Genomic DNA, 10,825 nt, shown 5'->3' on the forward strand with positions numbered 1-10,825 from the left:
ACAGATGGTAAATTTAAGATAATCCAATCATTTTAAACCTGAAGAAAAAATTCACAATTAAGAGAGCAATCCACATTTTTCCTCAAAATCAAAACGCAAGCTAAAAAAAACTATATAATTTATGACGCAACACTTTTCAAATGATCATTCTCAAAAGCATACCAATGTAAAATGCACTGTTCAGAGAAGAAATAGCTCTAACCAAGTAAAACATGTAATTTCAACACACTGTCTTGCATGATCCTTACCATGCTCTCAGAACCGAATGATGTTTTCCTAACGGTAACCAAAGCTGATTCTTACATTTCATGAAATATAATACCCACTCTGATGGCATTTCAAGAATTCACTACTTGGAAAAGGATTTTTTGGGGGTGGCATGAGTTGACAGTGGGAAAATAGGAAGAAAGGTTAGGACAACATCCAAAATGAAACATTTAGATAGAGATAAAGTGGGAAAAGATGATTTAAGAAATCACTATATGTAGAACAGTTTTATTGTTTGATATTTCCTTCTTACAACTGCAGAGGGATCATTTGGTCTTCATGCTACTTTGGGTTCTGATAACTCCATACAATATATACATAAAATTTAAAATAACACTGCATTAAAAAAATTAACTGGAAAATATTTTTATTTAGTAGCAATCTAGAAATCTCTGTCCAGATTCAAATAAATGATCAGATGACTAATAAATTTGTTTTGTAGTATCGTGGCATGTATGGTTTCCCCATAATAACTTGAAAATCAAATGAAACTACATGTTGTAATCTCCATTTATTGCTTCCCGGGGACCTAATTAGTAGAATATTAAATTATGGGTAAATATTTAGTGGAGAAATGATTTAGCAAGAGTTATCTACTTATAAATTGAAATACTGTTCATATTTCATGCTTAGAGGAATAATGAAATGATGACATTAAGTCAATTTCACACTCCTTCTTATATTCTTAATTACATAGAATAGTTTGTGATTAAAAAGACAATATTTAAAAATCATCATTAATATTCTAAGTAAAATCTTTCCTAAGGATTTAAGTTTAAAAGGAATTAAAATAGTTAACAAAAAGACACTTTAAGAAATAACTCTGATGGTATTATAGTGACTAGAGCAGAATTTACAAAAAATAAATACCTTTTGAGTGTATTTAGATATTGCCATTACTGTCTAAGAATTTAAAGTTGTGGCATTGATTCACAGATATCACATGATATGTTGCAGAATATATTTCTCCAGCTCATTTTACTCATGTCCCTCATCTATTAAACAATATTTCTCCCAAAAACAAAGTAGACTGGTAACAAAGGCAGACAGGTAAGAAAATGCATTGTAGCCAATATCCAAACAATATTTCTATTCAAAATTAATACTACAAATGCATAGTAGAATGAAAGTTTTTTCTATCCTATAGTTAAATTGTTATTTACCAGAATTAGCAGTGTAATTATCAAGAGTGTATCAGAATCCCAAAGAATGGCACAACATCTCAAATACTGTCATGAGCAATGACCAGAGTATTCCAATAAGGTTTTATTTCATTTACCATTAAAATTATTTCTCCTGTATTCTTACTCTTTTATTTCAGACATATTTATGAAAGATTTTTAAAAGTTTCGCAGATTGTGCAATGGAAGCTTTATAATTATTATGCACACAATGGCTTTTCACAACTTGCGTGTATCTACAATCCAGATGATTAAAACCCAATTAATAGATGGATACTACAAAAGCATCTGATGCTTCTAACAATAACCTTCTGGAATAATATGATCCTACAATGCCTTCTGAATAATCAAATAATGCTATTATATTTAGCAAGCTTCACTATTACTATACATTATTATTGTTATTACTAGATAATTAATTATTTAACATTGGTATCAGTCAACCAGAACAGCTTCTTCCCCAAACAAAGTGGATAAATGATGGTCTGGAGACCATCAGATTTATTACTTAACATAACTGACATCTTCTCTCTGACATGGATCAGCAGGTAGTGTAACTAGCAGGAGACAAATTCTACCTACTAGTTGTATGCTTTTGTATGTAAGTTACTTAGTCTCCATTTTTCAGATTCTTTCTCCGTAAAATGGGAATATTAATGCCTGAACATCACATTACTACATAGGGATCTGAATGAGTAATTCAGGTGAAAGTGCAACATGATAGTAAGGTATTGTGGTTATTAGCTTTATGGCAAATATGACCTTTAGTTTTATTAACATATAACCTGAAATTCAGAAGCTGACTGTTGCACAGGCTAAGCTGTAAATGAGTTAAGAACTGGATTTGGGGTTCTTGATTTAGCACTGTACTTAAAGCCAAGCCTCGCCTCTGAAAACACTGCTGGTTGAGGAATTTTAAGTAAGAGTTGTATTTCATTTTTATCTTAAAGTCATTAGTCATCTCTAGAAGCTGTATATAAATCCAAATAGGTAAAAAAAAAAGTTATTGTATGTTTGCTGCACTCATAACTCCACAGATTTTTTAAAGTACAAAATTCATGTTTAAAAATCACTAGTTTTCACAAACTACAGACAAATGGGGCAGCAGTTGTTTCAGGAAAACAGGAGAATACTGATGTGACTTTATCTGCTACGTCTTAGGATTAGCCATAGTTCCTTAGACTTGACAATATTTAACACTGCAAACAAGTGTCTTTTTTTTTTGGCAAGATACCTTTCTACTAAAACATTCAAGAGATCATTTAAAAAACATTGAAAAAACAGTTCTTACACCTTGATTTTCTACCTCTTGTATCCTTAGTTAAGATTTTAAACGTTTAGAAAAGTAAAGCTATTTAACTACAAGCCAAAAAGGATAGTTTTTTGAAAAAAATTCAATGTTTATTTTTGAGAGAGAGAAAGAGAGAGAGGGAGAAGGGCAGGGAGAGAGAGGGTGACACAGAATCCAAGCAGGCTTCAGGCTTCAAGCTGTCAGCACAGGGCCCTACGTGGGGCTCGAACTCAGTGAAGGCTAGATCATGAGCTGAGCGGAATCCGAAGTCGGACGTTTAACCAGCTGAGCCACCCAGGCATCCTCAAAAAAAATACTCTTAAATGTTCACATTAGCTGTCTCCTTTAGGTAGTAAGGACCGCTTTTTTTTTTTCCTAAAATACATTTGACTACTACATTATCTTTCATAAAAATGTTTCCCCTAGACCGTGTTTGAAGAAAAAGTTTTTATACATTTCCTTCCGAAATTTCCAAAGAAACTCGTATATATACATGCAATTTGGCCCTAAGTTTGCAGGGACATTTAGCAAAGATCTCTCCTTACCCTCCACTCCTTCCAGATTCTCCAAAAATCATACTGCACCTGCCAAGAGCCCCGTCTGTCTCCTCAGAGGACGCAAGGGGTCGCCCCTGTCCCAGTATTGCACCAGCAAACCCAGCCGCAAAGGCCGACTCCAGGGCTAAGAAGCAAAGAGCATCCCTTGTTATGGGAGCTCCCTTCCAGCACTACTCCCACAGAATAATTGGAATTTCAACCCAATGCCACCCACCCCTTCTCCCATCCCCTCTACGCAACCAGAGGGCGCCTCTGACTTGGCCTTGAGATGATTAAGGCAGGTCGGAAAGCAGTTCCGCTTCTTTGCGATTTCTGCCTAGTATGAGCCCAGAGGTGCGCCATCCCTTGCTCTCTGCAGCTTTGGGGGGCATCACCCTGCAGCTTCCCGCACGGTTGTCCCCAGGGGGCGGGCGGGGAGGGTCAGCTGGGGGAGGCAGGAACGAATGGATGGCCAGGTTTCTCTCCCGCCAACCCCCGCGCCCCCGTGTCTTCCTTCATTAACAGGGTCCCTTAAACAGCAATCAGAGGCATCTCTGCCCTGACGGTCGGGACCCTGTCACGTCTCAGCATTTGCGTAGCTCCTGCCCCTGGGGTCCTTAGTGGGGTGAAGGAAGTAGTGGGTAAGAGCGGTGTGGAGCAAGAGGCTGCCCCTGGCCCCGGCATCCGTCTCCCAACAGCCCAGAGACGAAATCTCCGCAGGACGCAAGGGCAGGGCTCGAGCCCCAGGCCGTTCCTTCTGTGAGGCGGCCGCACGGCTTGCCTGAAGGGGTGGATGGAGCAGTTACTAAGAACACAAACCATTCGGAGGCCAAGAATAATAAATCGGATGCCCTGACATGTTTAGCTTGGGCCCTCCTGCCCCTTGCTACGCGATACTAGAGGCGGGTGAGACCGAGCCGGATCCCCTGGCGCTTGGGCCCAGCTACGGTTTTTAAAGGCAATTTTCAGGTGAATCAGACCTTGTCTGCCCGAGGTGAGTGGCACAAAGGGAGCTTTCAGGGGACTCTCACGTCCAGGGGCAGGGCAGAGACAAGCAGCGGCAGAGGAGCGATTACTAAATCTCCATGCCACACAAGCCTGTGCTGTGTGCTCGGCGCTGCACCGGCGCCCGCCGCGCCAGGCTCGGCGGGTCCGCGCTGCACGAGGGGTGCGCGCGCGGGACGCCTCGCCTGCAAGCGTCACTGGCTCTCCCGCCGCGGAGGTCCGAGGAGCCTCCGCCGGAGCGTCGCTCTCTGCCCCCGGCGAGCTCCAGGAAGGTTTCTCCCTCCCGGTCCCTAGCAGCGCCCCCCCACGCCGGAGCCAGGGTCGCCCCCGGCCCTGCAGTTTACGAACAGACTCCCCGTGGGGGCATAGACGCCAGCGCGCCGGGCTACTGGAGCGCAGGGAGACGTCCCATTCGCGCGTCTGCCTCCTCGTTTCTGGAAGACGCCACCTTTCAGACAGAGCAGCCCGGGTCGAGGGTGCCCTGGGGGTACCTGTTTAATTCCAGCCAGGGCGCTGTTTTATGACGCCTCCATAAGGCAACCTTGCAAGGAACAGGAGTCAGAATACGGGGCAGCTAGGAGGCGAGTCTTTGGGGGGACTTCCACCTTCACTCGTGTCTGCCCCAGGGGACCCTTGAAAGGCCCTGAGATGGTCAACGCGCTCACGCGTGACGGGCAAGATCGTAACTGGAAACGCCGCACTTCGGGCTCCCAGCGGCGGGCTCCGCAGTCCTTGGACCCCCGGCCCCTCCCCCGTCCCCGGAGCGGGACGGCGAGCGGCTCAGCCAGCGCGCAGACCCGCGCACCCTGACGCCCCGCGTGCCCGCCGGCTCCGTCGGTGCGTGGCTGCGGAGAGCCGCCGCGCAGGCGCGTGCTCGCTGGCTCCCAGGCTGGCCCCGCGGGCGCGTCGCAGCCCGTGCTGGGTCTCCCCGCGCGAGGCGGCGGCGCGAGGTGAGCGGGCGCTGTGGCCGCGCCTCCCCCGGCGCTGACGCAGCGGCCGGGGGCGTCTCGCGGGCCGGGCGGCTCGGATGCTTGGGGCTTCGGGCCCCTACCCGAGTTATGGAAGGAAAGCACAAATACCTAGAACTAGTCTAACGTAAGACCGAACTTCTCCTCGAACTCCAAGTAAGAAGGGGGCGGGAGCCACGTTCGCGCCCCGTCCGCCCGCTTTAGCACCCGCGAGGGTGCGGGGGAAGAGACGGGCCCGTAGGGGCCGGCGTGGAAGGCGCCGTCGGTACAGGAGCCGGACTACCACCTCCTGCCGGAGGCGCGGGTGCCAGGCGGGAGGACCCCTGCAGCTGGGAGCTGACTCTGGACAGGCTGAGAGACCCGACAGGTGAAAGCGGCGGGAGAAAGCAAACGTGTAATAAAAAACCTGCACTTACTTCTTCGCTGGCGCCTTCCCCGAGAGGCGTTTTGGCTGCCGATGTATTCCATAAAGTTCAAAATGATAAAAAACCAAGAAATCAGTCGCAAGTGCATAGTAACCCAGTAATGTTTCCTTTCCTTCTCTCCTTTTTTTTTTTTTCCTCGTTAATGATATTAAATGTTTTAGAAATATAGGTAGGTGTTGGGCGTATAGAGGGAGAGAACCCAAGCCGCGGACAACTTCTCCACTCAGATCCGATAGGCGTGCTGGGACGGCGACGAAGCGGGTCGGGTGCAGGGAAACCAACTATTGTACTTCCAAATTGTCCGAGCCCTGAGCCGCGGCGGCTCCGCAACGGTGGCTGTCAACGCCGCGAGCGAAGGTTCCACGAGCAGCGAGCGGCCTCGCCGGGACGGCCGCAGGTAGCATGGTGGGCGGCGGCGGCGGGTGGGATCCGGGCGGGCGGCGGCGGCGGCGGCGGCGGCCCAGCGGGCTCAGAGGCTGCGGCGGCTGCGGCGGCAACGGCGGGGGCCGGGGGATCGTAGGGGAGCGGGCGCCGTCGGCACCGAGGCCATGGCCAAGGGGCGGCGGAGAGACCCCGAGCTGCTTCTGCCGCTCGCGAGTAGGAGCCGCTCCAGTGGTGGAGGGAAGGAGGGAGGGAGGGAAGGACGGGACGAGGGAGGGGGAAGTGGGGGATGGCTGCGGGGGGCGGGGGGAGCTCGGGGGCGGGGAAGGAAACTGCTGGAGCAACAACCCTGAGCGACCTCAATAACTTTCAATTTCAAGAGGGAAAGAGGGAGCTGGAAAAGTACAGGCGTTGCGAATTGGCAGAGGGACGGGAAGAGGCGCCTAAGGGGTCCCGGGTCTGCGACGGAGCATCTCCGGCCACTGCAAAGAAGGCGGAGAGCGCGCGCCGGGGGGGGGGGGGGGGGGGGGGGGGGGGGAGGCACTGCGTGGCGTGGAGAGCCCCTCGGAAGGCCGCTCTCGCGGGGAGAGGTGGGCGCGTTCGCGCTGGGAGTGTTGAGGCCGAAGGTCCGGCGGACGCCAGACGCCCGCCCCCCGCTTCTGAGCCCGCTACTCTCAGCGGCCGCCGGCGGGGCGCACCCCGCTCTCCCGAGCCGAGCGCCCCAGCTCCCTCGCGCCTCCGCTCCCAGAGCCGGCGCTCAACGACTGCTCTCCCCTTGCCACCTAGCAGATCGCTGGAGGCTTTCCGTCTGCGGACTCCTTTCCAGTTTTATTGAAGACCTTCTCTGTAGCTTTGCTCCCTTTCTTTCTTCCTTTCAATAAAGGTAGCTGCCCTTGGGTGCTGGGCGGCTGGTCCGGAGGTGACTGGGCGCTGACGGTCACCTCGCTCGCGAGTTACCTGCCGGGAGTGGGTAGGACCCAGCGGTGTGTGCGTTCAGGACCGTCCCTTTGGAAATTCAGTTGTGTTGAGGCTTTCTTCCAAATTGAGCCTTTGCTGCCGCTCTGGAAGATTCCTCCACTCCCCAGGCGGTTCTCTCCTTAGTCTGTCCTCGCTCGCTCGGCGCGCACTCTCTCCCTCACCCTCTGTCTCTCAATCTTGAGAGGATCTGTTGTGCAATTTGGTTTCTCATCTAGGGGACAGGGAATCTTATTTGGAAAGATTTTTTTCAGTCTTGGGGAAGGAGGGGAGGGCCCACTACTTCCTTCTGTTCCCAGCGCAGGTAAGGGCCGCATGACATCTGGGGAATAAGGTTCACTGGTCCATCCAGGGATGGGAGAACCGAGGGGAGACGTTTCTGAGCGGTATACACTCTGGCTGTTATTAGTCAATGGTAAGCATCCCACCTCTTTTATCCAGTAGCACAAGTCAATGAGCTTCCAGAATTTACTGAAGAAGTATTTAGTTGAAAGCCACAAGCCCTCAAAGTGATTTTAATATAAACTAGTAGGTAGTTGTATTTAATAATAACCGGAGGACAATACTTTACAACATTAGTTTTACACAGCCCCTGAGAGGTCCCTTTGAAAAAGTCCCTGATTCATACACACCTTGCTGTTATACTCACATGATTTAGGTTTAGAAAATAGCCAAAGCCTTTCTGGGAAGCAAGTAAGATTTGTATTTCTCCGTTTTTCCTCAGTTTATAATCCCTAGACTGGATTCCCTTCTATTTATGTGTTTATAAATGAGAGGGATGAAAAGGTCATCGCTCCTACCCCATCCCATTTTGCAAGCTTGTAATGCTTCAGATTGTTGCAGGTCTCTGAAGTCTTCAATGGTGTAGTTGTTATACATCCCAGAAGAGAGGACTGAGGAGATGAAGTGACCTGGAAGCAAAAGAAAGGAACACGAAATATACATTCTTATTGAAAAGCTACAAAGTAGAATCTGAGAGGCCGGTTTTTCCAGGCTAATTCCTTAATTAAATATAATTATTTTGTATACCTGTATTGGAATTTTAAAGGTAGGAGTTTTCTTTAGATTTCATGTTATAGGGAAGAGAACAACTCCCTCAAGATTATGATTTTTGAGTTGTTTTTAAGAATTGCCATTTGCAACCTCTCTTTCTCTGTGGGGGAACTGTATTTTCTGTACATTGCATGCACATGTGCACACCCACACCCACACCCACACCCACACCCACACACACACTCCCCTTCGTTATCTGTTGCATGATGTCCAGTTGCAAATGACTGAGTTTATCACTTTGAACCTGAAAAGTTACAGATAATAGGACAATTCCAATAATGAGTATCCAAACAAGAAGCTACTCTATTTTTCTAAGCCCGTCCCAGTCAGCTTTGCTTTCCTTCTTACTTAATACCTCAGATCCTGAATATCTGCACCATAAAATGTGGGGGATTTAAAGGCTGTGGGAGGCTCCCTTTGAAAAGGACTCCAGAGACGGCCTTTCTAATCCGGGATACTTGAGCCGGATGGGATGAGATTGCAAAAGGGATGTAAAAAAAGCAATTTGGTGAACAACTTCAGGGAAATAAACACGAAGAAAGACATGTACTTTTCACTCTGTATTGTGCAGACATATGTTAGTTTGGATGAGAATAGAAATGGCAGTGTAAATAAATAAACAAGCACAGAGACAGGCTGCAGTTCTTGGGCCATCCCAGAAAAGAAGTACTAGATGCAGTGTGCAGGAAAAGCTTGTCAGGGAATAGGCACTGTTCTGAGGAAACATAAGGAAAACATTAAATAAATGGAGAGTGTATTCTTTCTCTCTTGACGCTATGCTTTAGAATAACTTTTTCTTGATCCATGTTACCGTACTATTAAACGTGTGTTTACTTGCCTGGCTGAGCCGTCCATTCCCTCAACTGTCCTAGCTGCTCCTGGAAAGCATGCCATGGCCTATTTTGTGCAACATAGTATTCCCTCCCCCCCATCTTTTTTTTTTAAATCAATAAAACGACACTCAAAGAAGCCTGTGGCTGCTAGTGTATTCCAGGGCCCAAGCCTAAAGCAAGTTATAAACCATAGGCTCAGCATAGAAGTCAACGTTTGTTATTTTTCTCCAGAAAACATTAAAGTCCCAGGGAGTTTGGATAACCAGGAATTTAAGAGAGTCGGTCAGGAGAATAGAATAGTTTTGGATAAAAATGAGGGACTAAATACATCCAGACTAGTTACTACAACTTCTTATCTCACCTTTACCACCTCCCCCACCAGGCAGTGACAACAGTAACAAGTTATTTTTGTCCATTGCAGGAGTGGCACTTTAAGGAAAGAAAATGATTGTCATATTGTTGAATCCATTCTCAAATATGTGAAAGGGGGTGTGCTCCAGAAAGAGAGAGCAAGCCCAGTCGTTTGGAATGGGATATAACTAGTAGTGATGAGAGATGTTTGGCAAAGTTCAAGCTGACATCAGTCATTATACCACAGAGCTAACATGCAGATCCTGAAAATGCTCAGCTCTCCACTTACTCAGATCTGGAGGCATCTGAGTAAGTCAAAACAGGGTATTGCTGGCGGAGTAACTGACGCAGCTAGAAGTCATCCCTGAAATATAGAGCAGACGGCAGTGTTTAGAAACCATTGAAATTAGCCGATGAAGGACAGCTACTATTTTTAGAGTGAGAAATAAAGAAGACAGAATTATTATAGCAATTTTTAAAATGGTTAAATGGTTATATAGCATTAAGAAAATGAGAAAGTCAAGACCAATGATGGATTACTTTCTATCAACGAGAAAGAATGTTCTTCCTCCCAGATGAAGTTATAGGATACTTACAAAACTGTGGTGAGCACTGTCTAGAGTGCCTATTTTTAAAAACTTCTTTCTTTCACAAATAAGCTAATTGCTGGGGTCATTTAAAAAACAAATATATAGTAGTATTGATATAAAGAATTTAATACCTCAGAAATTTTTGATTGCAGAACTTTAATATAAAGAGGTTATGTGTTGCAGTAAGGAGGGCATTAGACTAGCAATCCAGGGATCAAGGTGAAGTTCTTGTTATGCATTTGTCATTGGTTTCAGGTTTCTTCATCTGAAAAATGAGAGAATTCAGTTAAATGATCTCCAAAGTGCCTTTTAGCTCTGAAAATAATGACAATATATCCAAAAAAGAAAGACAGACTTGTAATTGCAAATGTCAATGCTATTTCTAGTTATGTGACATCACAGCTTTCACTTACAGAATTGTGTTTAATTCAATAGGCCCAGATTTAGAAATCTGCTTGCAAACTTGTTGATTTTCTGGAAATGCCTAACCCATTACAAGAATCCTAGATGACTCTGGTCTAGCAAAATGTGTCCAGAACCAATTTACTCTTTCTAGATGTCTCTAGGCTTTGGGACAAGGAAGAACAGATTTTAAGCCTCAGATTGTGGGCAGATGCTCGGAGTGGGTAAGGAAAAGACTTTTGAACATTCTGGAGATAACCACTCAACCTCAGTTCCTGTTTTCAAAATTCTATAGATGAGGAAGGAACAGGGATTTCCTTGAATGAGGACTTTCCCTTTTATTTTGTGTTATTCCTTTCTTTTTTTCTATCTAAATGTTCAGATGAGGATTTATATCCATGCCTCTTTTGCCCCAAGAACTCTTCAGAAAACCAACAGTGAGGTTTAAGTGACTATGGTCACAGCTTTAGGTTGAGGGCTTACTATCAAAGACATAAAAGTGCTATGAGATGGAGAGTGCAAGGCTAGAGTAAAGATACTTTTAATGAGCATGTTTTAAAAAATTTT

General features: G+C 46.2%; 1 protein-coding gene across 1 annotated transcript in view; it reads right to left on the reverse strand.

Annotated features, from left to right (window-relative positions):
* Nucleotides 1-6,126, reverse strand: part of RSPO3 (R-spondin 3) — an 86,596-nt gene extending 80,470 nt beyond the window's left edge. The window contains exon 1 of the mRNA XM_039255848.1: nucleotides 5,665-6,126. Within this exon, the coding sequence (XP_039111779.1) occupies nucleotides 5,665-5,761 (97 nt within the window). The 5' untranslated portion in view covers nucleotides 5,762-6,126. The remainder of the gene's footprint in view (nucleotides 1-5,664) is intronic.
* Nucleotides 6,127-10,825: the final 4,699 nt, after the last annotated feature.

Source organism: Hyaena hyaena, unplaced genomic scaffold (genome assembly GCF_003009895.1).
Source record: "Hyaena hyaena isolate Hyena2069 unplaced genomic scaffold, ASM300989v1 scaffold_549, whole genome shotgun sequence".
In the NCBI taxonomy this organism is placed as follows: Eukaryota; Metazoa; Chordata; class Mammalia; order Carnivora; family Hyaenidae; genus Hyaena; species Hyaena hyaena.